Here is a 27,904-nt window from a genome sequence, read left to right as displayed (position 1 = left end):
TCCTGTATAACATATTCTCCTGGTTATCTTCTTACCTCTCTGACCACTTTTTTTCAGTTCCCTTTAACACATCCTCCTCCTCTCCCTGACCTCTAAATGTTGGAATGTCTCTGGCCAGCCCTCCTCTCAACCTACACTCTTTCTGTAGGCTTAAATACAACCCTTACACAGCTAGTCTTACAATATACCTCTAGTATTTTTAGAAAAAAAATTGTGGTAAAATAACATATAAAATAGAATTTACCACCTTAACCATTTTTAAGTGTATACTTCAGTAGTCGTATGTGTATTCATATTGTTGTGCAACTAATTTTCAGAACTTTTGCATCTTGCAAAACTGAAACTCTATACTGATGAACAACTCTCCATTCCCTCCTAGCCCCAGCTACTGGCAACCACCATTCTGCTTTCTGTTTCTGTGAACCTGACTACTCTAAACACCTCATATAAGTTAAATCATGCAGCATTTTTTTTTGGTGACTGGCTTACTTTACGTGGCATAATGTCCTTAGGGTTCTTCAAAGTTACAGCATGTGTCAGAGAGTCCTTCCTTTTTATTTTTATTTTTATTTTATTTTATTTTATTTTTGAGATGGAGTCTCGCGCTGTCACCCAGGCTGGAGTGCTGTGGCCGGATCTCAGCTCACTGCAAGCTCCGCCTCCCGGGTTCACGCCATTCTCCTGCCTCAGCCTCCCGAGTAGCTGGGACTACAGGCGCCGCCACCTCGCCCGGCTAGTTTTTTGTAGTTTTTAGTAGAGACGGGGTTTCACCGTATTAGTCAGGATGGTCTCGATCTCCTGACCTTGTGATCCGCCCGTCTCGGCCTCCCAAAGTGCTAGGATTACAGGCTTGAGCCACCGCGCCCGGCCTATTTTTATTTTTTATTTTATTTTATTTTTTTTTTGAGACGGAGTCTGGCTCTATCGCCCAGGCTGGAGTGCGGTGGCCGGATCTCAGCTCACTGCAAGCTCCGCCTCCCGGGTTTACGCCATTCTCCTGCCTCCGCCTCCCAAGTAGCTGGGACTACAGGCGCCCGCCTCGTCGCCCGGCTAGTTTTTTGTATTCTTTAGTAGAGACGGGGTTTCACCGTATTAGCCAGGGTGGTCTCGATCTCCTGACCTTGTGATCCGCCCGTCTCGGCCTCCCAAAGTGCTGGGATTACAGGCTTGAGCCACCGCGCCCGGCCCCTTTTTATATATTTTATTATTTTTTTTGAGACAGAGTCACTCCCGTGGCTTGGGCTGAAGTGCAGTGGTGCGATCTCAGCTTGCTGCAACCTCCTCCTCCAGGGTTCAGGAGATTCTCCTGCCTTAGCCTCATGAGTAGCTGGGACTATAAGCGCTCAGCACTATGCCTGGCTAATTTTTGTATTTTTAGTAGAGACAGGGTTTCACCATGTTGGCCAGGCTGATCTTGAATTCCTGACCTCAGGTGATCCACTCGCCTTGGCCTCTCAAAGTGCTGGGATTACAGGGGTGAGCCACCGTGTCCAGCCCAATGTCCTTCCTTTGTAAGGCTGAATAATATTTCATTGTATACATACACCACATTTTGTTTATCTATTCATCTATTGATGGACACTGGGTTGCTTCCACCTTTTGATTATTTTGAATAATGCTGTTATGAACATGGGTGTAAAAACATCAGTTTGCGGCTGGGCGCGGTGGCTCACTCCTGTACTCCCAGCACTTTGGGAGGCCGAGGTGGGTGGATCACTAGGTCAGGAGATGGAGACCATCCTTGCCAACATGATGAAACCCTGTGTCTACTAAAAACACAAAAATTAGCTGGGCATGGTGCTGCGTGCCTGTAGTCCCAGCTACTCGGGAGGCTGAGGGAGGAGAATCGCTTGAACCCAGGAGGTGGAGGTTTCAATGAGCTGAGATCGTGCCACTGCACTCCACCAGGTGACAGAGCAAGACTCTGTCACGAAAAAAAAAAAAAAGGCCGGGCACAGTGGCTCATGACTGTAATCCCAATGCTTTGGGAGGCTGTGGCGGGCGGATCACCTGAGGTCGGAATTGGAGACCAGACTGACTAACATGGAGAAATGCCATCTCTACTAAAAATACCAAATTAGCTGGGCGTGGTGGCGCCTGCCTGTAATCCCAGTCGCTCGGGAGACTGAGGCAGGAGAATTGCTTGAACCCAGGAGGCGGCCCTTGCTGTGAGCCGAGATCCCGCCATTGCACTCTAGCCTGGACAACAAGAGTGAAACTCTGCCTCAAAAACAAAAACAAACAAAACAAAACAAAACAAAAAACCCCATCAGTCTGCATCCCTACTTTCAATTATTTTACATATATACCTAGAAGTAGAATTTCTGGATTATATGGCAATTCTATTTGTAATGTTTTGAGAAATTACCATGTTGTTTTCCACAGTGGCTGTATGATACAGCTGGGATATGTGTATCCCCTCTAAATCACATGTTGAATTGTAATCCCCAGTGTTGGAGGTGGGGCCTGGTGGGAGGTAATTGGATCATGCGAGTGGTTTTCTCATAAACAGTTTAGCACCATTCCCTTGGTGCTATCCTCATGATGGTGAGTTCTCATTAGATCTGGTCCTTGAAAGTGTGTGGGCCGGGTGCAGTGGCTCACCCCTGTAATCCCAGCACTTTGGGACGGTGAAACTCAGATCACCTGAGGTCAGCAGTTCAAGACCAGGTTGACCATCATGGTGAAACCCTATCTCTACTAAAAATACATAATTAGGCTGGGCGCGGTGGCTCAAGCCTGTAATCCCAGCACTTTGGGAGGCTGAGACGGGCGGATCACGAGGTCAGGAGATCGAGACCATCCTGGCTAACACGGTGAAACCCCGTCTCTACTAAAAAAATACAAAAAACTAGCCGGGCGAGGTGGTGGCGCCTGTAGTCCCAGCTACTCAGGAGGCTGAGGCAGGAGAATGGCGGGAACCCGGGAGGCGGAGCTTGCAGTGAGCTGAGATCCGGCCACTGCACTCCAGCCTGGGTGACAGAGCGAGACTCCGTCTCAAAAAAAAAAAAAAAAACAAAAAAAAAAACATCATTAGCTGGGTGTGGTGGCAGGTGCCTGTAATCCCACCTACTCAGGATGCTGAGGCAGGAGAATCACTTGAAACCGAGAGGCAGAGGTTGCAGTGAGCTGAGATTGCACCATTGCTTTCTAGCCTGGACAACAAGAGTAAAACTCCGTTTCAAAAAAAGAAAAGAAAGAAGGAAAGAAGGAAAGAAAGAAAGAGTGTGGCACCTCCCCGTTCCCCCACTCTCTCTCTTACTCCTGCTTTCACCATGTAAAGTGCCTGCTCCTGCTTTGCCTTCCACCATGAATAAAAGCTCCTTGAGGCCTCCCTAGAAGTTGAGCAGGGCCATGCTTCCTATAAAGCCTGCAGAACCATAACCCAGTTAAACCTCTTTTCTAATTACCCAGTCTCAGGTATTTCTTTACAGCAATGCAAGAATGATCTAATACATTGTACCATTTTACATTCCCACCAATAGTGCACAAAGGTTCCAATTTTTCCACATTCCTGCCAACATTTGTTATGTATTTTTTTTTAAGTTAACCATCCTATTGAGTGTGAGGTGATATCTCATTACGTGGTTTTTTTCGTTTTTTGTTTTCATTTTTGTTTTTGTTTTTCAGACACAGTCTCACTGTCACTCAGGTTAGAGTACAGTGGTGCGATCTCAGCTCACTGCAACCTTTGCCTCCCAGGTTCAAGTGATTCTTGTGCCTCAGCCTCCCAAGTACCCAGGACTACAGGCGCATGCTACCATGCCCGGCTAAGTTTTGTATTTTTTGGTAGAGATGGGGTTTCACCATGTTGCCCAGGCTGATCTTGAACTCCTGACCTCAAGTGATCCACCTGCTTTGGCCTCCCAAAATGCTGGGATTACAGGCATGAGCTACCATGCCCAGCCTCATTGTGACTGTGACTAGCATTTCCTTAATAGCTAGTGATTTTGAACATCTCCTCATATGCTTGTCCGCCCCAGCAGAACGAGAGGTATGGAGCAGATCAGAATAGCAGTGTAATGGTTCTGAAAACTAAACTTGCATTGGAACTAAAGCCTACAAAAGTAGATCAGATCTTTCCTAAATCTAACAGGATAACTACTTACTCAAATTGATTAAATAGAATCAAGACTCTGAAACATAATAACTGAAATATCCAAGGTACAACTGAAAATCATTTGTCATACCAAAAACCAAGAGAACCAAAATCTGAAGAAGAAAAGGCAATCAACTAATGCAAATACAAGGATGACTCACATTTGGAATTATCTGACAAAGACTTTAAAACATGCTTCACAAAAAGGCTTTGCCAATCAATTGTAAATTCTCTTGAAACAGTATATTTTATTATTTATTTATGTTTTTTTTTGAGACAGAGTCTCACTCTTGGCGCCCAGGCTGGAGTGCAATAACATAATCTTGGCTTACTGCAACCTCTGCCTCCCGGATTCAAGCAATTCTCCTGCCTCAGCCTCCTGAGTGGCTGGGATTACAGGCTGGGCCATCATGCCGAGCTAATTTTTTGTATTTGTAGTAGAGACGGGTTTCACTATGTTGGCCAGGCTGGTCCTGAAATCCTGACCTCAGGTAATCCACCTGCCTCGGCCTCCCAAAGTGCTGGGATTACAGGTGTGAGACACCATGCCTGGCCTGAGCCACCGTGCCTGGCCTGAGCCACCGCACCCAGCTGAAACGGTATAGTGTAAACTTAAAAACTGCTAGGAGAGTAGATGTTAAATGCTCTCCCACATACACAAAAAATAAGTTTCTAAGACAACTATTGTGGAAGAACAAAAAAAGAAGCATGTGAGGTAATAGATATGGTAATTAGCTAGATGTAATCATTTCACAATATATATGTATAACAAAACATTATATTGTAGACCATAAATACATACAATTTGTATTTTTCAAATAAAAAAAATTTAAAAAATAATCCGGCTGGGCACAGTGGCTCACGCCTGTAATCCCAGTACTTTGGGAGGCTGAGGTGGGTGGATCCCAACATCAGGAGTTCGAGACCAGCCTGGCCAACATGGTGAAACCCCGTCTCTACTAAAAATACAAAAATTAGCTCGGTGTGGTGGTGGGCACCTGTAATCCCAGCTACTCAGGAGGCTGAGGCAGGAGAATCACTTGAACCCGGGAGGCAGAGGTTCCAGAGAGCTGAGATTGCCACTGCACTTCAGCCTGGGTGACAGAGTGAGACTCTGTCTTAAATCATCATCATCATCATCACCATCATCATCATCATCCATGGGTCAAAAAGGGAGTCTCAAAGGAAAAAATATTCAAAACAATTATAAATACATATATACATCCTTTATATATATGAATATACAGAATAGTAAGAACACCACATACAACTTTACACTTATAACTTCAACAGATTAGAAGATATGGACCAAACGTTTGAAAATCACAAACTACCAATACTCTACTAAGATAAAATAGGTAATCTGTATAGTCCTACAGCTATTAAATAAATTGAATTTATAATTAAAAAGCTCCCAAAAAGAAATCTCCAGGTTCAGACAGTTGCACTGGAGAAGTTTACCAAACATTCATATGATGTTTTACACAAGTTCTTCCAGAAAACAGAAGAAAAGACAACACTTCTCAACTCACTTTATAAGGCCAGTATTACTGTGATACCAAAACAAGACTACAGTGACACAACAAAGAAAATACAAATCAATATATTTCATGAACTTAAATGAGAAAATTGTTAACTAAATTTTAGCAAATCAAATCCAACCCAACAATGAATAAAAAGCATAATATAATATTCCACGACTAAGTGGGATTTAGTCTAGGTATAAGAAGCTAATTTAATATTTTAAAATAGTTCAATATATTATATAAATATGATAAATAAGAAAAATAACATGATGACATCAACACTAATTCATATTCAAAAAACAACCTCCCAGAGCATTAAGGAGGGGAACTCCCTCAACCTTATAATATAAAGTATCTACAAAATTCCTAGAGCTAACATCATACTTAATGTTAAAAGTCTGAATGCTTTCCCTCCAAAATGGGGAAAACACAGGATGACCACATTTACCACCCTTATTCAACATAGTATTAGAAGTTCTTGCCACTCCAATAAGGCAAGAAAAAGAAATAAAAGGCATAGATTACAAAAAAAGAAAAAACAAAATTATCTATTTGTAAATAATCTGTTTATAAGTAGGAATCTCTAAGAAAAAAAAGCTAGTACTAATATGCAAGTTGAGTAAGGTCACAAAATACAGGATTAATATACAAAATTAACTGCACTCAAAGATAAAAATGCAATGTCATTTACAAATGAAATGAAATACTTAGCTCCAAAGAAAATGAAATACTTAGGTATAAAACTAACAAAACTTGTACAGATTCTATATGATGAAAATTGTAAGATGTTAATAAAAGAAATCAGAAAAACAAAAATATTTGGAGAGGCATGCTGTGTTCATGCTTTGGAAGACTGAACAGAACAAAGGTGTTTTCTCTTACTTCATCTATAGACTTAACACAATTCCCATGAAAATCTCAGCAGATTTTTTGTAGATACAGACAAGCTTTTCTAAAATTTATATGGAAAGAAAAAGGTCCTAAGGATAGCCAAAATAATTATGAAAAATAACACAGTGGGAAGAATCACTCCTTCCAATGTTAAGGTTTACTACATACCTGCAGCCATCATGAAAGGTGGCATTAGAAGAGAGATGGTCACAAAGATCAATGCAACAGAACTGAGAATGCAGAGAGAGACTGCCACACAAATGTGCACAACTAATTTTTGACAAAGGTGAAAAAGCTATTACTTGAGAAGGGATAACTTTTAAATAAATGCTATGGGAATCCATAGAAAAAAAAGAACCTTGATCTAAATCTCACAACTTTACAAAAATGAACTCAAAATGAACCACAAACTTAAATGAAAAATGTAAAACTATAAAATTTCTGGCCAGGCGTGGTGGCTCATGCCTGTAACCCCAGCACTTTGGGAGGCAGAGGCGGGCAGATCACCTGAGGTCAGGAGTTTGAGCCCAGCCTGGCCAACATAGTGAAACCCCATCTCTACTAAAAAAAAAAAAAAAAAAAACAAAAGTTAGCAGGGTGTGGTGGCGCGTGCCTGCGTGCCTGTAATTCCAGCTATTTGCAAGGCTGAGGCAGGAGAATCGCTTGAACCTGGGAGGCAGAGGTTGCAGTGAGCTGAGATCACGCCACTGCACTCCAGCCTGGGTGACAGAGCAAGACTCCGTCACCAGAAACAAACAAACAAACAAAACTATAAAATGTCTAAAAAAGAAAATCTTAAGGACCTTTGAGTAGGCAAACAATTATTAGACTTGACACTAAATACACATACACACACCAAAAACACAATTCACAAGAGAAAAGAAGATAAATTAGACCTCATCAAAATTAAGAACTTTTGCTCTGTAAAGACCCTGTTAAAAGGATAAAAAGACAAATTACAGGGCAACCCACTGGGGTCCCCTTCCATGCTGTGGAAGCTTTGTTCTTTCACTCTTCACAATAAACCTTGCTTAAAAAAAAAAAAAAAAGACAAATTACAGACTGGGAGAAAATATTTGCAGGTCATATATCCAACAAAGGCATTCTGTCTAAGATACAAAAAGAACTTTGAAAACACAACAGTATAAAACCAACCAAATTAGAAAATGGGCACAAGGCATGGAGACACATTTCACTGAACAGGATAGACAGATGGCACATACAGATGTTCAACATTATTTGCCATTAAGGAAATTCAAATTAAAACCACAATGAGATATAATTACCCACCTATTAGAATGGCTAGAATGAAAAACAATTAGAACACCAAGTGCTGGCTATGATTAGAGAAACTAGATCACACATACATTGCTGGTAAGAAAGTAAAATGGTACAAAGATTGTCAACAATAATTTAGCAGCTCCTTGAAAAACTAAAAATGAACTTATTACACTACACAGCAACTACACTCTTGAGCATTTATCGTAAACAAATGAAGACTTATTTTCATGTACAAGTTTGTACATGAATGTAAAAAACAAAAAACCCATATATATGTGTATGTGTATATGAAATAAAAGAAAAAAAGCCATTTTCAAAAGGACAAGTATTGCAGGATTCTATTTATATAACATTTATGAAATTACATAATTATACAGGGAACAGAACAGTGGTTGCCAAGGTGTATTAGTCTGTTCTCATGCTGCTGATAAAGACATACCTGGGACTGGGTAATTTATAAAGAAAATAGTTTAATGGACTCACAGTTCCACGTGGCTGGGGAGGCCTCACAATCACAGCAGAAGGCAAAGGAGGAGCAAAGGCACATCTTATATGGCAGCAAGCAAGACAGAATGAGAGCCAAGCGAAAGAGGAAACCCCTTATAAAACCATCAGATCTTGTGACACTTACTACCACGAGAACAGTATGGGGGAAACTGCCCCCATGATTCAATTATCTCCCACCTGGTCCCTCCCACAACACATGGGAATTATGGGAGCTATAATTCAAGATGAGATTTGGGAGGAGACACAGCCAAACCATATCACAAGGGATAGGAAAAAGAGAAATGGGACAAATATAGCTATAAAGAGGTAACACAAGGGAGTCTTGTGATGGTATTGTTGAGTACTTTGACTGTTGTGGTGGTGACACAAGACTACATGTGATAAAACTGCATAGAGCTATAAATATACACACAGAAATGAGTGCATGTATAACTGGTGAAATCTGAGTAAGTTCTATGAATTGTAGCAATGTCAATTTTTTGGTATGGTATTGTACTATAGTTGGGTAAGGTATTAACCCTGGGGGAAGCTGCAAAAGGGGTGCAGAGGACTCCCCTGTACATTTCTTTGCAACCTCTTGTGAATCCATAATTACTTCAAAATAAAAGTTTTTTTTAAAAAGAAAATCCATGCCAAGGAAAAAGCCTAACCAGGTATTTAAAAACTGGTAAAAGAATGTTATCTTTACATTAAAACATGTATGAGAATATGTATCATTTTTCCATGATTCCTCTCTATTAGATTCCTAGGGGTGCCATCAACAGTAAGTCCCACAAACTGGGTGGCTTAAAACAAAAAAAATGTATTCTCTCACAGTTCTGTAGCACTTTATTTATTTATTTATTTATTTATTGAGACAGGGTCTTGCTCTGTTACTAGAGTGCAATGGCAGAATCATGGCTCTTTGCAGCCTTGACCTCCCAGTCTCAAGCAGTCCTCCCAACTCGGCCTCTTGAGTAGATAGGACTACAGGTGCATGCTAGGCTACAGATAGGGTGTCACTATATTGCCCAGACTGGTATCAAACTCCTAGGCTCAAGCAATCCTTCCACCGTGGCCTCCCAAAGTGCTGGGATTACAGGCGCGAGCCACCACGTTCAGCCTATAGCGCTTCAATGAGTCATAGACATCATCAAAGAACTCTGGCCTATAGAATGGATCTGCTCTTGGCCTACACACCCCAAACTTTCCTGGTTGATCTCCTTTCTTCTCAATCATCCCTCTGCCATCTCTACCTCCTCAATACAGTCATATATTACTTTCTCTAATTTTCCTAATTTCTAATCAACACTATTTTTTTGCCTAGTGATTCTATTAGAATATCCATCCATGTATTCTTGATCCCCTACTAGATTGAAAATGTCTCTATAACACTTTAAAAATGTATTCCCATCACCTAGCAAAGCAACTTGTATGAATCTTTTATTTATTTATTTTGAGACAGCATCTTGCAGTGTCACCTAGACTGGAGTAAAGTGGTACAATCTTGGCTCACTGTAGCCTCAAACTCCTGGGCTCAAATGATCTCCCACCTCAGTCTGCTGAATATCTGGGACTACAGGCATGCACCACCATGCCTGGCTAATTTTTTAATTTTTAATTTTTTGTAAAGACAGGGCTTTTGCTATGTTGCCCAGACTGGTCACAAACTCCTAAGCTCAAGTAATCCTCCCACCTGAGCCTCCCAAAGTGCTGAGATTACAGGTGTGAGCCACTAAGCCCAGCCTGAATCTTTTCAAAAAAATTATAAACAGTCTGGGCACAGTGGCGCATGCCTGTAATCCTAGCACTTTGGGAGGCTGAGGTGGGAGGATTGCTTAAGGAGGTCGAGACCAGCCTGGGCAATATAGTGAGACCTCATCTCTGCAAAAATTTAAAAAATTAGCCAGGCATGGTGACATGTGCCTGTAGTTCCAGCTGCTCAGGAAACTGAGGTGAGAGGATTGCTTGAGCCAGGGAGGCAGAGGTTGCAGTGAGCCGAGTTTGCACCACTGCACTACATCCAGCCTGAATGATAGAGTAAAACCCTGTCTCAAAACAAACAAACAGGCCGGGCGCGGTGGCTCAAGCCTGTAATCCCAGCACTTTGGGAGGCCGAGACGGGCGGATCGCGAGGTCAGGAGATCGAGACCATCCTGGCTAACACGGTGAAACCCCGTCTCTACTAAAAATACAAAAAAACTAGCCGGGCGAGATGGCGGGCGCCTGTAGTCCCAGCTACTCGGGAGGCTGAGCCAGGAGAATGGCGTAAACCCGGGAGGCGGGGCTTGCAGTGAGCTGAGATCTGGCCACTGCACTCCAGTCCGGGCAACAGAGCGAGACTCCGCCTCAAAACAAACAAACAAACAAACAAAAATTAATAAACACTGTAGATTGTGTCCTTTGATGTACAGAAGTTTTTAGGTTTGATGTAGTCCCATTTGTCTCTTTTCGCTTTTGCTGCCAGTGCTTTTGGCGTTATACACAATAAATCATTGCCAAATCCAATGTTATGAAGCTTTTCTCCAATATTTTCTTCTAAGAGTTTTTATTGTTTTAGATCTCATATTTAGGTCTTTTATCCATTCTGAGTTAATTTTTCTATCTGGTATAAGACAAGGGTACAAATGTATTCCTTTGCCTGTGGATAATCCAATTTTCTCCATGGAAGTGTTGGCACCCTTGTCTAAATTCATTTGACTATTTATGCAAGGGTTTATTTCTGGGCTCTCTATTCTATTCCATTAATCTACAAGTCTACCTTTATGCCAGTACCACACTGTTTGATTACTATAGGTTTGTAATATGTTTCGAAATCAGGTTTTCCCTAAGTATTTGATTTAAAATAACCCTGCCAACCCAACATTCTGACCAGCTGGTCTGCTCCCTGCAAGGGCTTCCTGTGCTTGTTCACTCACCTGGGCACCATCTTCCTGTCTCTTCCCTCACAACCATCCAGGGCTCCTTCCCTTGCTCCAATGAGGAGATTACGGCTGGCTTAGAAACAGAAAGTCCTAGTTATAAGAAAAGAAATTGAGATGAGATGGAAATGAATGTATCCAAATACAGTAATTTAGAACTAATTAAAATAAAAATAAATCACAGATAAAAATGGTACTTGATAAGGGATACAGAGGAAATAAAGGAGAAGAGATGAAATCCTCATATTCAGATGAACACAGGATCATAACAAACCAAGCAAACAAATAGGCGATAAAATAGTACTTAAATTTATGTAAGCTTTCTCTTATTTTGTTGTGAGGAAAAAAAAGAAGCTTCCTGAGATACTGTTTTTAAAAATTTTTTTTTGAGATGGAGTTTTGCTCTTGTTGTTCAGGCTAGAGTGCAATGGCACAATCTCGGCTCACTGCAACCTCCACTTCACGGGTTCAAGTGATTCTCCTGCCTCAGCCTCCTAAGTAGCCAGGATTACAGTACACCCACCACAGTGCCTGGCTAATTTTTGCATTTTTAGTAGAAACGGGGTTTCGCCCATATTGGCCAGGCTGGTCTCAAACTCCTGACCTCAGGTGATCCACTCGCCTCAGCCTCCCAAAGTACTGGGATTACAGGCATAAGCCACTGCACCCGGCCTCATATTTTTTAAATGTTAACTGTACAAAGTTCTTAAAAAATAACTTCCAAAGGCAAATCATTTAAAAGAGAATACAGGTCAGGCATGGTGGCTCAAGCCTGTAATCCCAGCACTTTGGGAGGCCAACGCGGGTGGATCACTTGAGATCAGAATTTCGAGATCAGCCTGGCCAACATGGTGAAACCCTGTTTCTACTAAAAATACAAAAACTAGCAGTGCCTGGTGGCGGGCACCTGTAATCCCAGCTACTTAGGAGGCTGAGGCAGGAGAATTGCTTGAACCTGGGAGGCAGAGGATGCGGTGAGCCGAGATGCGCCATTGCACTCTAGCCTGGGTGACAAAAGTGAAACTCTGTCTCAAAAAAAGAAGAAAAAATTTAAAAGGCCGGGTGTGGTGGCTCACGCCTGTAATCCCAGCACTTTGGGAGGCCGAGGCGGGTGATTACCTGAGGTCAGGAGTTTGAGACAGCCTGACCAACATGGAAAAAACATGTCTCTACTAAAAATACAAAATTAGCCAGGCGTGGTGGCGCATGCCTGTAAACCCAGCTACTCGGAAGGCTGAGGCAGGAGAATCGCTTGAACCTGGGAGGCAGAGGTTGCGGTGAGCTGAGATCACGCCATTGCACTCCAGCCTGGGCAATGAGAGCGAAACTCCATCTCAAAAAACAAATAAATAAAATAAAAAATGAAAGAGGACATTTATTATAGGAAATGGAGTGGTATTCCTTTGAGAATAGTAAATTAACCTTTATTACTCCAGCCTACCACTCTGTTACCCAGGAAAGAAAAAAGCTTCACTCCTGGAACCCACGTGTCTAGTTTTAATTTTATGCTAGTACACTGGTAGATTAAGTACAGTGGACGTGAAAAAAAGACACAGTGCTTTCTTTGACAGCGTTATGCTTTAACATTGCAGATTTCCAATTCTGCCCCTTAAACACCAAAGAAGAGTTATGATAAGAAAGGACCAAAAGAACATGTAAGGATGGGGAAAATGAAAATGTCCCTCCATTTAGCTGTGCTTGTTTCTACAATACATAAAGAGAAAATTCATCCAGTTATTTGAAAGCTAGCCCTAAATTAATAGGGGAGAAAGAAGAAATTCCAAGTAGATTGTGAATTGTTAGAGGAATTCTGAATTGTCAGGTTCTTAATTTTTAGATAACTTTACCAAGTGACACCAAGTTGCTATAATTCTCCAACATCACCTCCTTGTACAAATTCCTCTGTGCTGGGTTCAGGCATTCCCATTCCTCCTGAGAGACATCTATAGCCACATCTCTGAACATCACCAACTCCTAAAATGACAAATCATAGTACTATTTTTGAAATTATAAGAAACATTTTTAAAAAGAAAAGAGAGGTGCTAAAAGAAGGCACTGCAAGAAAGGAGACAGTCTACTGAATATATAGGCTAAGCCTGGGACACGGGTCAAAGAGGAATTTAGTGTGACTGAAGCGGAGTGCCCACATGTTCTTAAACAATTCAATTTCTGCAGACACATCTTCTTGTATAGGTGGGAAACTCCTGCTTATCAGTCATCTCAAAATTAAGAAAATAAGTACAGGCTCCCAATTAAATTAAATAGTTAAAAATGTTTAAATCTTTCCAAAATGTCTAATTAAAATCTCTATCTTGAGAAAAATAACTTGAAAATTTTACTTCATGATTATGACTAACATGCCATAGGCATTTTTAGTTTTCCTGCAAATTCTTTAGTAGACATCTGGTGCAGACTATATTTTCCATAGATAGACACTGCTGTATCTTGCGTCGCATATATTCTTCTTCAATTTAATCTTGACATCCCCCTTCCAATTGGTGTAAAGTTATGTGTCCCCTTCTCTTGAACCTGAAAGGACATCTTTCAACCTATAGACTTACTCAACCTATAGAATATGGCAGAAGTGATTATGTGACTTCCGTGGTTAGATCACAAAAACATATCATACTTCTGCCTTACTTTCTTGGGATGTTCGTTCCGGAAACCCACCCACCTTGTTCCTAGGAAGCCTAACCAGCCCATGGGATAGCTCATGGGGAAAGGAACCAAGCCTCCCTAAACAACAGTCAGCAACAGCTTGCAAGCCATGTGAGGGAATTATCTTGAAAGTGGGTTAGGCCGGGCGCGGTGGCTCAAGCCTGTAATCCCAGCACTTTGGGAGGCCGAGACGGGCGGATCACGAGGTCAGGAGATCGAGACCATCCTGGCTAATACGGTGAAACCTCGTCTCTACTAAAAAATACAAAAAACTAGCTGGGCGAGGTGGCGGGCGCCTGTAGTCCCAGCTGCTCGGGAGGCTGAGGCAGGAGAATGGCGTGAACCCGGGAGGCAGAGCTTGCAGTGAGCTGAGATCCGGCCACTGCGCTCCAGCCTGGGTGACAGAGCGAGACTCCGTCTCAAAAAAAAAAAGAAAGTGGGTCATGTAGTTCCCAATCAGACCATTTCAGCTGATACCACACGGAACAGAGGTGAGCCATTCCTACTGAGCTCTGCTCAGATTGTGGATTTGCAAGCCCAACCATGATTGTTGTTTTAATCTACTAAATTTTGGGTTGGTTTATTATCTAGAATAGTTATTGTAACTGTAATATGATTTTTATTGGTAACATAACATTTGAATTTTTTTTTTTTTTTTGAGACGGAGTCTCTCTCGGCTGCCCAGGCTGGGGTGCAGTGGCCGGATCTCAGCTCACTGCAAGCTCCGCCTCCCGGGTTCACACCATTCTCCTGCCTCAGCCTCCCGAGTAGCTGGGATTACAGGCGCCTGCCACCTCGCCCGGCTAATTTTTTTTTTTGTATTTTTAGTAGAGACGGGGTTTCACCATGTTAGCCAGGATGGTCTCAATCTCCTGACCTCGTGATCTGCCCATCTCGGCCTCCCAAAGTGCTGGGATTACAGGCTTGAGCCACCGCGCCCGGCCTTTTTTTTTTTTTTTTTTAAGAGACGGGATCTCACTATATTTCCCTGGCTGGTCTTGAGCTCCTGGGCTCAAGCAGTCCTCCCACCTTGGCCTCCCAAAGTGCTGGGATTACAGGCATGAGCCTCTGCACCCAGCCTCATTTAATCTTACAATAAAAGATTTAATAATTATCTTAAGCTTGAATCTCTGGGGTGAATAAAATCTCTAAGGTATTTTCTAAGGTATGTATTCCATTGCTTTGTAATTACACCTGAGAGGTCTTAACTGTTACCATCCACCACCTCTCCCTGTATATTTACTATGTTCCTAAACTAAAGAATACTAATGTAGAATGATCCAGACTCTCATAGATGTGACCCAAGTCTAACATATGCTGTTCAATCTAAAACTGGAGTTTGTAATTGGTGATCATATATTTTCTGGCAAGATCTTCAGTTTTTCCATGCAAGCACTAATCCTATCTCCATCTAATGCTAAAGCGTCACACAGCAAAGTCTGTCTGCTCAATGAGATCACCCAACACCAATTCCTATCACATCTCACCGGAAAACTCAAAATTGTGAAGTTCAAAGATTTCCCACATGTGATTTAATTAACTATTCATTCCCTGAGGACACCTCAAGTGGTAGCTTTTTTTTTCTCCCACAGCCTTCGTACCACTGTCCTCCTTGTTTCTAATCGTTGATGTCAGACAACTGTCTTTCCTCCTCTAAAATCTTTTTTTTTTTTTTGAAATGGAATCTCACTCTGTCGCCCAGGCTGGAGTGCAGTGGCATGACCTCAGCTCACTGCAACCTCTGCCTCCTGGGTTCAAGCGATTCTCGTGCCTCAGCCTCCCAAGTAGCTGGGATTACAGGTGCACACCATCACACCTGGCTGATTTTTGTATTTTTTGTAAGGAAGGGGTTTCACCATGTTGTCCAGGCTAGTCTCAAACTCCTGACCTCAAGTGATCCGCCTGCCTCGGCCTCCCAAAATGCTGGGATTACAGGTGTGAGCCACCGCACCTGGGCCCCTTCTCTAAAATATAATGTCATCATTTCATCAGTCTATACCATGTATTATCTCTCTCTCCATTGCAGTGATATATTCACATGCAGGTTTTTGCCCCTCAGGAATTTTCGCTCCTGGCTCAGTATCACTAACTCTAATACTACTAATCTTAATTTCCAGTGATTTCAAATATCCGTATACTGAGTTCTTCTAACATCATGGGCCCAATTCCTTAACCTCTTCTACTTTTCTATGAGCTTATCTTCCACTCTACTGTACTCACTCCCCACGTTACTACTCTAGACCTTGTGATTAGCAATAACTGCATCACCTCCAAAATATCAAGTATCCTTCTCTGATCCCCTTCACATTGGCACTCACCCACTCCGTGCCTCTTCTCCCTCTTCTTATCCAACTTAAATTCCATGCTCAACTAATCACTTAACTTTATAATCACTCCCAACATGAGCTCCCTTAACCCTCTCATTTTGCACTTGCTTGACAAAGCCTGAATCCTTGATAAATCCATCTCTCTTTCTACTGCATCACCAAATCTAAGTAGCTAAAAATGGCTAGAGAAAATTATAAAACTTAATAACAAGTTTTATTTTTATATTTTCTTTCTCTTTTTTTCTGGGAGGGGTGGTAAGGGTGGGGTATCTTTCTTTGTCACCCGAGCTGGAGTCCAGTGGCGAGATCATAGCTCACACTGCAACCTCAAACTCCCGGGCACAATTGATTCTCCCATGTCAGTGTCCCAAGTAGCTGGGACTATAGGCATGTGCCACCATACCCAGCTAATTTTTTTTTTTTTTGTACTGATGGGGGTCTTTATATCCAGGCTGGTCTCAAACTCCTGGTTTCAAGCAGTCCTCTTGCTGTGGCCTCCCACAGTGTTGGAATTACAGGCATGAGCCACTGCACCTGGCATATTTTTATATTTTTCTTTTCCTTTCTTAAATGGTTAAGAACTAAAAAGGTATACATTCAGATGTCTTGCCTCATGTTTATCCTTTCCATTTTGTCTCCCACCTCTTGCCCCCATGAGTGCAAAAAGTTATAAAAAACCTTTATAAGTAAACACATACATATAATTTTTCATGCTTTTATACAAATGGTAACATATTATAATATATGCACTGTTTGGTACTTGTTTTTTTTTTTCCACTTATTAAATTCAAAGTATCTTGCCGTATCTGTGATGAATGGCTTCCTTATTTTTACATAAGTATATATAGTCCAATTATTTGTATTAACACTGATGGTTTATCAGTTAAACCTATAGATTCATTATTTCTAGTCTTTGGCTATTATAAACAACGGTACAGGCCGGGCGCAGTGGCTCAAGCCTGTAATCCTAGCACTTTGGGAGGCCGAGGCGGGAGGATCACGAGGTCAGGAGATCGAGACCATCCTGGCTAACATGGTGAAACCTCGTCTCTACTAAAAAATACAAAAAACTAGCTGGGCGCGTTGGCGTGCGCCTGTAGTCCCAGCTACTTGGGAGGCTGAGGCAGGAGAATGGCGTGAACCTGGGAGGCGGAGCTTGCAGTGAGCTGAGATCCGGCCACTGCACTCCAGCCTGGGTGACAGAGCGAGACTCCATCTCAAAAAAAAAAAAAAAAAAACAACGGTACAATGAATGCTACTGTGAATTTATCATTTCATACAAATATGGGTACATCTGTAAGAAAAAGTACCAGGAGTTGGATTGCTGGGTCAAAATGGAAAATACATTTTGGTAGATGTCAAATTGCCCTTGAAAGCAGTTAGACCATTTTGTTCTCCTCACAGACTCACTAACAGGGTGCTTTGTCAAAACATTTTATTTTTACCAATCTAACAAGAAAGAAATGTCCACTAAAACTCTATGTCATAAACTCTACTACCATAGAGTTTTAGTGGACATTTCTTTAATTGTGAGTTTAGTACTTTTCTTTTTAGAAGAACCCTTTATATTTCCTTTTCTGTGAACTCTCTATTCAGGTCCTTTGGCCTTTTTTCTACTGGGCTATTCATCTTTTTTTCTCTAAAAGTTCTCTATATTAGAGAAATAATAAGCTCTTTCCTTGTTTATGAGTGGTACATACTTTACTCCAGTTTGTCATCTGTCTTCAGACTTTGCTTACAAACAAGTGTTTCTCGCCATGCAGAAGTTTTTTTATTTTTATGTGGTAAAATGTGTTAATCTTTTCTTTTTCTAGTTTTTGGATTCTGAGTCCTAGTTAGAAAAGCGTTCCCCAAACCAAAGTTATGGAGGAATTCTCCCATGTTTTATTCTAGTGCTGTTATCGTTGTATTTTTTTTTTTTTTTTTTTTTTTTGAGAGGGAGTCTTGCTCTGTCGCCTCGGCTGGAGTGCAGTGGCCAGATCTCAGCTCACTGCAAGCTCCACCCCCTGGGTTTAAGCCATTCTCCTGCCTCAGCTTCCCGAGTAGCTGGGACTACAGGCGCCCGCCACCTCGCCCAGCTAGTTTTTTGTATTGTTAGTAGAGACGGGGTTTCACCGTGTTAGCCAGGATGGTCTCGATCTCCTGACCTTGTGATCCGCCTGTCTCGGCCTCCCAAAGTGCTGGGATTACAGGCTTGAGCCACCGCGCCTGGCCTATCGTTGTATTTTTAAGAATTAAATTAAATTATTTGATTTATTGTAATTTATCCTATATGGTACATGGGCTATAGATTGGACTTTATCTTTTTCCAAAATTGCTACCTATCTGATAATGTTATCAACAGTCCATCTTTAGCCTAACGATTGGACATGTCATGTTAACCATGAGTTATATTCCCATTTGTAGGTATAACTCTAGGATTTCTATTCTGTTCACTTGATCCAATTATCATGTTTTCAGTATTGTGCCTTTCCATTATATGTAATTATGTGTAATTACCTGGTAGAGCTAATGTCCCCTCTACAGAGGGAATTAACAGAACCCTGAGTCAACAACACGTAACATGCAATAAAAAGTGTACAATGGGCTGGGCATGGTGGCTCACACCTGTAATCCTAGCACTCTGGGAGGCTGAGGCAGGTGGATCACTTGAGGTCAGGAGTTTGAGACCAGATTGGGCAACATGGTCAAACCCCATCTCTACTAAAAACACAAAAAATTAGCCGAGTGTGGTGGCACACAACTGTGGTCCCAGATACTTGGGAGGCTGAGGCGGGAGAGTCGCTTGAACCTAGGAGGTGGAGGTTGCAGTGAGCTGAGATTGTGCCACTGCATCCCAGCCTGGGCAACAGAGTGAGACTCCGTCTCAAGAAAATAAATAAATAAAAATAATAAATAAATAAAATTACTAGAAATGAAAAAATATGATTTTCAAGAGAAAACCACTTAATAGAAACATATCTACAAATGACACAGATGTTGAAATTGGCAAAGACCATAAAAACTATGAGATAGGCTGGGCACGGTGGCTCAAGCCTGTAATCCCAGCACTTTGGGAGGCCGAGACGGGCGGATCACGAGGTCAGGAGATCAAGACCATCCTGGCTAACATGGTGAAACCCCGTCTCTACTAAAAAATACAAAAAACTAGCCAGGCGAGGTGGCGGGCGCCTGTAATCCCAGCTACTTGGGAGGCTGAGGCAGGAGAATGGCGTGAACCCGGGACGCGGAGCTTGCAGTGAGCTGAGATCCGGCCACTGCACTCCAGCCTGAGCAACAGAGCGAGACTCCGTCTCAAAAAAAAAAAAAAAAAAAAAAAAAACCTATAAGATATATTTTAAAAATCTACAGGAGGGAAAAAGGGAAATTTCAGGTGAAATTTGAATACTCTAAAAAAGAACCCAAGGCAAATCCCGAAACTAAGAAATGAACTATATGAGGCTGGGTGTGGTGGCTCACACCTGTAATCCCAGCACTTTGGGAGGCTGAGGCGGGTGGATCACCTGAGGTCAGGAGTTCGAGATCAGCCTGGCCAATGTGGTGAAACCCTGGTCTCTACTAAAAATACAAAAATTAGCCAGGCATGGTGGTGTACAAAAACGTTAAAGGAAATTCTTCACGTGGAAAAAAAAATTTATACTAGATAAAATCTTCAGTCTATACAGAAGAATAAAGAGTGTTAGAAATCGTAAACATAGGGTTAAAACATAAGATATTCTTTTCATTTAATAATTTCTTTAAAAGATAATCAACTATAGAAAGAAATATATGCTTTAAGCAAATTTAGAAATAAAATATATGACAAAAAAAAAAAAGACGGGAAGGGGAAATAGAAGTATCCAGTTGTGCCTGGTGCAGTGGCTCACCCCTGTAAGCCACTGCAGGGAGGCAGGATTGCTTAAGGCCAGGAGTTTGAGACCAGCCTGGGTAACAAAGTGAGATGGCATCTCTACAAAAAATTAAACAATTAGCCAGACGTGGTGGCACACAACTGTAGTCCTAGTTACTTGGAAGGCTGAGGCAGGAGGATCACTTGAGCCTAGGAGTTCGAGGCTGCAATAAGCTATGATGACACCATTGGACTCCAACCTGGGCAACAGAGCATGACCCAGTCTCTTAAAAAAAAAAAGAAAAGTGTCCAGCTGTAAGATGTTTACATTATACCTGAAGTGTTCTAAAATGACGCGAATAATGTAAAGCACATCGCAAACCTTAAAACAACTCCTAAAACAGCAAAACAAAGAGATACAGCAAATAATCCTATAGTGAAGATAAAATTAAATACTAAAAAAATAAGATTAATCCAAAGACAAGGCAGGAAAACAGGAAAAAAATTTAAAAAGAACAGTTGACAAAATGATAGAGTAAAGCCTAACTATATTGCTAATTACATTAAATTTAAGTGGTCAAACTACAGTATATTTCCTGACTTATTTTATGGAGCCAGCATTGCCCTGACACTAAAACTTAAAAATTAATTAAAAATTAAGATGAAGGCCGGGCCGGGCGCGGTGGCTCAAGCCTGTAATCCCAGCACTTTGGGAGGCCGAGACGGGCGGATCACGAGGTCAGGAGATCGAGACCATCCTGGCTAACACCATGAAACCCCGTCTCTACTAAAAAAAAAATACAAAAAATTAGCCGGGCGAGATGGCGGGCGCCTGTAGTCCCAGCTACTCGGGAGGCTGAGGCGAGAGAATGGCGTAAACCCGGGAGGCGGAGCTTGCAGTGAGCTGAGATCAGGCCACTGCACTCCAGCCTGGGCGACAGAGCGAGACTCCGTCTCAACAACAAAAAAAAAAAAAAAATTAAGATGAAGGCCGGGCGCGGTGGCTCAAGCCTGTAATCCCAGCACTTTGGGAGGCCGAGACGGGCGGATCACGAGGTCAGGAGATCGAGACCATCCTGGCTAACACGGTGAAACCCCGTCTCTACTAAAAATACAAAAAATTAGCCGGCGAGGTGGCGGGCGCCTGTAGTCCCAGCTACTCCGGAGGCTGAGGCAGGAGAATGGCGTGAACCCGGGAGGCGGAGCTTGCAGTGAGCTGAGATCCGGCCACTGCACTCCAGCCTGGGTGACAGAGCAAGACTCCGTCTCAAAAAAAAAAAAAAAAAAAAAAAAAAAAATTAAGATGAAATAAAGTCATTTTTACATAATAAAATCTGAGAGAATGTGTCACCAAAGACCCAAACTACAGGAAATGCTAAGGGAAGATCTTCAGGCTAAAGATAAATGATACAGGATGGAAGTTCAGATCACAGGAAGGAAGGAAAAGCAACTAGACATTTTTTCCTGTTTTCCAACACATATAATTTCTTATCTTTGCAAATTCTTTCCACATTTCCAAGTATTTCTTTTTTATTTATTCATTTTTTTGAGACAGAGTTTCACTCTTGTTGCCCAGGCTGGAGTGCAATGACACAATCTCAGCTCACTGCAACCTCTGCCTCCTGGGTTCAAGTGATTCTCCTACCTCAGCCTTCCAGGTAGCTGGGATTACAGGCGTGCACCACCATGCCAGGCTAATTTTGTATTTTTAGTAGAGACGGAGTTTCTCCATGTTGATCAGGCTGGTATCGAACTACCGACTTCAGGTGATCTGCCCGCCTCAGCCTCCCAAAATGCAGGGATTACAGGCGTGAGCCACAGCACCTAGCCGTTTCCATCTATTTCTAATTCATATATTTTAACTGTTTTTGGTAGGAGCATTCAAAGCTATGATTTTTCCTTAGGGTCTTGCTTTTTTATTTTATTTTTTGAGATGGAGTCTTGCTCTGTCACCCAGGCTGGAGTGCAGTGGCAAGATCATGGTTCACAGCAATATCTACCCCCTGGGTTCAAGCAATTCTCCTGCCTCAGCCTCCCAAGTAGCTGGGATTACAGGTGCATGCTACCACACCCAGCTAATTTTTTTTTTTTTTTTTTTTTTGAGATGGAGTCTCGCTCTGTCACCCAGGCTGGAGTGCAGTGGCCGGACGGATCTCGGCTCACTGCAAGCTCCGCCTCCCGGGTTTACGCCATTCTCCTGCCTCAGCCTCCCGAGTAGCTGGGACTACAGGCGCCCGCCACCTCGCCGGGCTAGTTTTTTTGTATTTTTTTTTAGTAGAGACAGGGTTTCACCGTGTTAGCCAGGATGGTCTCGATCTCCTGACCTTGTGATCCGCCTGTCTCGGCCTCCCAAAGACCCAGCTAATTTTTGTATTTTTAGGAGAGATGGGGATTCACCATGTTGGCCAGGATGGTCTTGGTCTCCTGACCTCATGATCCGCCCACCTCAGCCTCCCAAAGTGCTGGGATTACAGGCATGAGCCACTGCACCTGGCCAGCATCCTGCTTTAATTAAATCTCATTTTTTTTGTTTTGTTTTGTTTTTGTTTTTTTTTTTTAAGACGAAGCCTCGCTCTGTCAACCGGGCTAGCGTGCGGTGGCGTGATCTCAGCTCACTGCAGCCTCCGCCTTCTAGGTTCACGCCATTCTCCTGCCTCAGCCTCCCCAGTAGCTGGGACTACAGGCGCCCGCCACCATGCCCAACTAATCTTTTGTATTTTTAGTAGAGACGGGGTTTCACCCTGTTAGCTAGGATGGTCTTATCTCCTGACCTCGTGATCCACCCACCTTGGCCTCCCAAAGTGTTGGAATTACAGGCATGAGCCACCGTGCCCGGCCCTGTTTTCTTTTCATTCTATTTGTCTGATATAGTTTGCCAGTCCTTTTCTTAACCTTTCTAAATTAGTGAATCATTCAGGTGTCTGGGTTTTAATTCGTGATTCAATCTGAACAAAGTCTTTTAATAGGTGAGTTAAATGCAATTTGCATATATTAATAAGGCATATATATTTGCTCTCTGGTCTTAACTTTACCATGTAATTTTTTTTTTTTTTTGAGACAGAGGCTTGCTCTGTCACCCAGGCTGGAGTGCAGTGGTGTGATAGTAGCTCACTGCAGCTGCAAACTCCTGGGATCAAGTGATCCTCCCACTTTCGCCTCAGCCTCCCGAGTAGCTAGGACTACAGGTGCACACAACTACAAGCAGCTGATTAACAAAAAAAATTTTTTTGTAGAGATGGGGTTTTATTATGTTGCCTGGACTGGTCTGGAACTCCTGGACTCAAATGATTCTCTCGCCTCAGCCTCTCAAAGTGCTAGAATTACTGGTGTGAGCCTCCATGCCTGGCTTTTATGACATGATTATTTTGTTAATTCCGTCTTGCTCACTTTCTCTGCATATATCTGTGTGTCTTAAGTCTTACCATACGTAAGTTATTTTTTGTCTCTCAATACCAGTTAAGCTTCAGAAGGGAAGATATGCATGTATGTGATATTTTTTCCCCACTGATTTATTCCTAGTTACCTAGAAGAATGCCTGTCGCATAGTAAGTACTCAGTAAATATCCGTTAAATCACCTCATCCAATCAAAGTTCTGACAAGAGAAACACTAATATTTTCTTCAAAAGAATATGATTTGTGTTTTCTCCTTGTTTCTATTAAAAGATTTCACGTAAGGGAGATGAAGAATCATTTATTCAACAAGTATATGAACACAGGTCGAAGAGGAGAGAAGCAAAAATGAAGGCCCTGAAATTCTGGTATCGTCACTTACTCACTAGTAAGTTACTGTATAATTCTCAGGTAAGAAACAATGTCAGAATAAAGAATGCAGGCCAGGCGCAGTGGCTCACACCTGTAATCCCAGCACTTCGGGAGGCTGAGATGGGCGGATCACTTGAGGCCAGGAGTTTGAGATCAGCCTGGCCAACTTGGCAAAAACCCGTCTCTACTCAGAGTACAAAAATTAGCTGGGTGTGGTGGCACGTGCCTGTTGTCCCAGCTACTTGAGAGGCTGAAGTGGGAGAATCACTTGAACCTGGGAGGTGGAGGCTGCAGTGAGCCAAGATGGTGCCACCGCACTCTAACCTTCCCACCTGGGAGACAGAATGAGGCTATGAATCAAAAAAAAAAAAAAAAAAAAAATGGAAATAGTCACATGCCCTATACAAAAAAAAAACAAAAAACAAAAAAACTATTTTAATTAGGAGCAAGAAAAAAACAACTTACATGGGCCATGGCTTATTTTAGAATGGAATGTATTAATTAATCCTCTTCTTGGTTCCCTCTGGAAGAAACTCAGTCCAAAGAAGGTGTTGCTGGGGGAGAGGGGAGTAAAAAAAAAAAAAAGACAGGAGATTATTGCCTCTAAGCTCCCAAAACGTTAATTCAGAATGACATTTTTCTTCCCCCTTCATATCTCCTATTCCCAGACCTGATACATACATACATAAATTATTAGTGGGAATTTGGACAAATCCTAGCTTTACTCAAAACCATGAGGAAATCCAGCTACAGCACGATAGACTCAAGAAAAGCAAAGATCATTCTCTTCAGCAGAAGGGATAGTTAGGCCAGCCCAGTGTCCCAATACTATGATGAAATGGAAGCCAGGATCAGGGTGCTGAGAACTGCCCTGAGTAGATTTTTACTGAATTAAGAGGAAAAAGAAAAGGTAATGGACATTATGAGAAAAGATTAGGGAAACAGAAAACAGACCCAAAAGACCCAATGTATGTATAACAGGAATTTCAAAAATAAGAGACTGAAACAACACAGATGGAAGAGAAGAACAAAATAAATTGAGTCTTTAGTTTGAAGTACAGTGCTGTAAGAATTAAAGAAGAATCGTACCTGCAAACATCCTGAGAAATATTCTTAAGTTTGTCTTTGAATACAGACAAAAGGACATAAATATCTTCTAGTAAGAAGTTGCAGAGGTTGGGTGCAGTGGCTCACGCCTGTAATCCCAACACTTTGGGAGGCCGAGGCAGGCGGATCACGAGGTTAGGGGCCCAAGACTAGCCTGGCCAACATGGTGAAATCCCGTCTCTACTAAAAATACAAAAATGAGGTGGGTGTGGTGGTGGATGCCTGTAATCCCAGCTACTCGGGAGGATGAGGCAGGAGAACTGCTTGAAAACCCAGGGCGGAGGTTGCAGCAAGCCCAGATCGCGCCACTACATTCCAGCCTGGGCGAAAGAGAGAAACTCCGTCTCAAAAAAAGAAAAAAAAAGAAGAAGAAGTTGCAGAACAATGTGTATGTATTGTGGCCTAGCCTAATCTTAGAAAAAAAAAAATCAAACACATATGTACATAAGCATACTACATATGTGGTGTTTTTCTGAGGCTTTGATGATAAATGCGGGGTAGCAATGTGATTTTGGCTTGTGTTGTATGTGTAAATCTACAGCTAACTCAAGTAGTCAGGAGGGGCTGAGATGGCTGAATGACAGATCTCTGGAGCAGCGCGTCCTGAGCCTTAGATGTGCGCACAGGAGTGGGGTGAGGTGACTGTGCGTGTGTCAGTGTGTGAGAGACCAGAGTTGACTGAGAGGAGTGGAAGCTCTCTGACTGATCGTGTGACCCTGAGGATAAAGTAAATGCTTTTTTTTTTTTTTTTTTTGGAGACGGAGTTTCACTTTTGTTACCCAGGCTGGAGTGCCATGGCTTGATCTCGGCTCACCGCAACCTCCGCCTCCCGGGTTCAAGCGATTCTCCTGCCTCAGCCTCCCGAGTAGCTGGGATTACAGGCATGCACCACCACACCTGGCTAATTTTGTGTTTTTAGTAGAGACGGAGTTTCTCCATGTTGATCAGGCTGGTATCGAACTACCGACTTCAGGTGATCTGCCCGCTTCGGCCTCCTAAAGTGCTGGGATTACAGGCGTGAGTCACTGCGCCCGGCCTGTGCTTTTTCTTTCATGTAAATAAATAGGACTTAAACAAATAGCCATTCACAATAATGGTCACAGTCACCTACATTTACACAAATGATTCGGGCACAGAATCACACTGTCACTAAAGCACACCCACACACCAGGTCGCTGTCCCAACAGTCACACACATTTAGCCCAAAGATAAACCCTACTTCCTCACGCATGCAAAACACATCCACCTAAGGGGTGATCCCGCACGCAGAGGCTTAAAACTACAGACATTCCCCTTCCACGGCACTGGTGAGCCAGGATTTCTCACCTTCAGCATCCTCAGGGAAGGCTCTGGTCCAAGTTCTGATTCGGATTCCAGGCGAGGCCGCTCTAGCTTCTCCACTGGCCCGGGACATCCTTACCTGCCTCTACCCGAAGACCATTCCTCCGAGGCTCCTACCGGAAGTAGCTGTGGACAGCGGTGTCCTCTGGGAAATGCAGTCCGAGGGGAGAGCGCCTGGGATGGAAAGGGTGTGTTCCGCTGGGCTCCGGAATGCACTTGCGCAGTTTCACCCGAGGCTGGAGTGACGCCAACCTCTTAGGGTTCGTTTTTGGATACCAGACTTCGGGTTCCGCTGAGAACGGATTTCAGAATAGGGACAGTGGCTGCCCCGACCTCCTCAAGGCGGCCGCCGCGGGGTGTGGCTGAAGATAATTTTTGGCCGGCGCGGACTAATCCGGCTTCCCTTTGTGGAGTTGTGGTGAGAGAGGTGTTTTGTTGCGAGACGCACGTGCGCGTATCCGAAGGTGACTCTAGTGGAGAAGGTGGATATGAACCGACCTGTGAGGGTGTAGCGCGTGAGATTTGTATGTGAAACGATTTTTTAAAAAAAATTTTTTTTGGCTGGGCGCGGTGGCTCACGCCGAGGCGGGCGGATCACCCGAGACCAGCCTGACCAATATGGAGAAACTCAGCCTGTACTAAAAATACAAAATTAGCCGGGCGTGATGGCGCATGCCTGAAATCCCAGCTACTCGGGAGGCTGAGACAGGAGAATCGCTTGAACCCGAGAGGCAGAGGTTGCGGTGAGCCGAGATTGCGCCATTGCACTCCAGCCTGGGCAACAAGAGCAAAACTCCTTCTCAAACAAACAAAACTGTACGTCATATATTTGACTGAATTTATCTCATATATATATATTATTATTATTACTATTGTTTTGAGACGGAGTCTCAAACTGCAAGCTCCGCCTCCCGGGTTCACGCCATTCTCCTGCCTCAGCCTCCGGAGTAGTTGGACTATAGGCGCCCGGCACTGCGCCCGGCTACTTTTTTGTATTTTTAGTAGAGACGGGATTTCACCGTGTTAGCCAAGATGGTCTCGATCTCCTGACCTCGTGATCCACCCGTCTCGGCCTCCCAAAGTGCTGGGATTACAGGCATGAGCCACCACGCCCGACCTATTTATATATTTTTTCAGACAGAGTCTTCTTGCCCTGTTGCCTGGGCAAGAAAACAAAACAAAACAAAAAAACAAAAACTGTACGTCATATATTTCACTCAACTTTTTAAAAATTTTTTAGTTTTTTTGACACAGGGTCTTCATGCCCTGTTGCCCGGGCTGAGTGTGGTGTCGGGATCCTAGCTCACTGCAGTCTCTACCTCCTCAGCTCCTCCCGCATCCACCTCCCAAAGTGCTGTGATTACAGGCGTGAGCCACCAGGTCCGGCCAAAACGATTTTTATTTATTTATTTATTTATTGGTAAAGACGAGGTCTCGCTATGTTGCCCACGCTGGTGGTCTCGAACTCTTGGACTCAAGCGATCCTCCCACCTCGTTTGCCAAAGTATTGGATGACAGGTGTGAACCACCGCGCTGGGTCGTGAAACGGTTTTGAGGCCTTTTGCGAATGGCTGTGCTATATGCCCGCGTGGGGTTCATGCGGCGAGCGCCGCCACTCCCGCAGTGGCCCCTGTGGGGTGATACGTGATGTGGCTTAAATGTGAGAGGCCACCTG

The 27,904-nt window shown here is 43.0% G+C and overlaps 1 protein-coding gene across 1 annotated transcript in view; it reads right to left on the bottom strand.

Moving 5' to 3' along the window:
* ZNF461 (zinc finger protein 461) overlaps window positions 1-27,904 on the bottom strand; it is a 61,765-nt gene that overhangs the window by 15,033 nt on the left and 18,828 nt on the right. Inside the window, exons 2-5 of the mRNA XM_033225926.1 lie at window positions 26,215-26,727; window positions 24,247-24,335; window positions 13,052-13,178; window positions 11,202-11,297 (exon numbers count right to left, since the gene is read on the bottom strand). Coding sequence (XP_033081817.1) covers window positions 11,202-11,297; window positions 13,052-13,178; window positions 24,247-24,255 — 232 coding nt within the window. The 5' untranslated portion in view covers window positions 24,256-24,335; window positions 26,215-26,727. The remainder of the gene's footprint in view (window positions 1-11,201; window positions 11,298-13,051; window positions 13,179-24,246; window positions 24,336-26,214; window positions 26,728-27,904) is intronic.

The sequence above is a fragment of the Trachypithecus francoisi genome, unplaced genomic scaffold (assembly GCF_009764315.1).
Source record: "Trachypithecus francoisi isolate TF-2019V2 unplaced genomic scaffold, Tfra_2.0 Lachesis_group12, whole genome shotgun sequence".
Classification (NCBI taxonomy): domain Eukaryota; kingdom Metazoa; phylum Chordata; class Mammalia; order Primates; family Cercopithecidae; genus Trachypithecus; species Trachypithecus francoisi.
The sequence above is the reverse complement of the archived record's forward strand: the minus strand, read 5'-3'. Positions and strand labels throughout refer to the sequence as shown.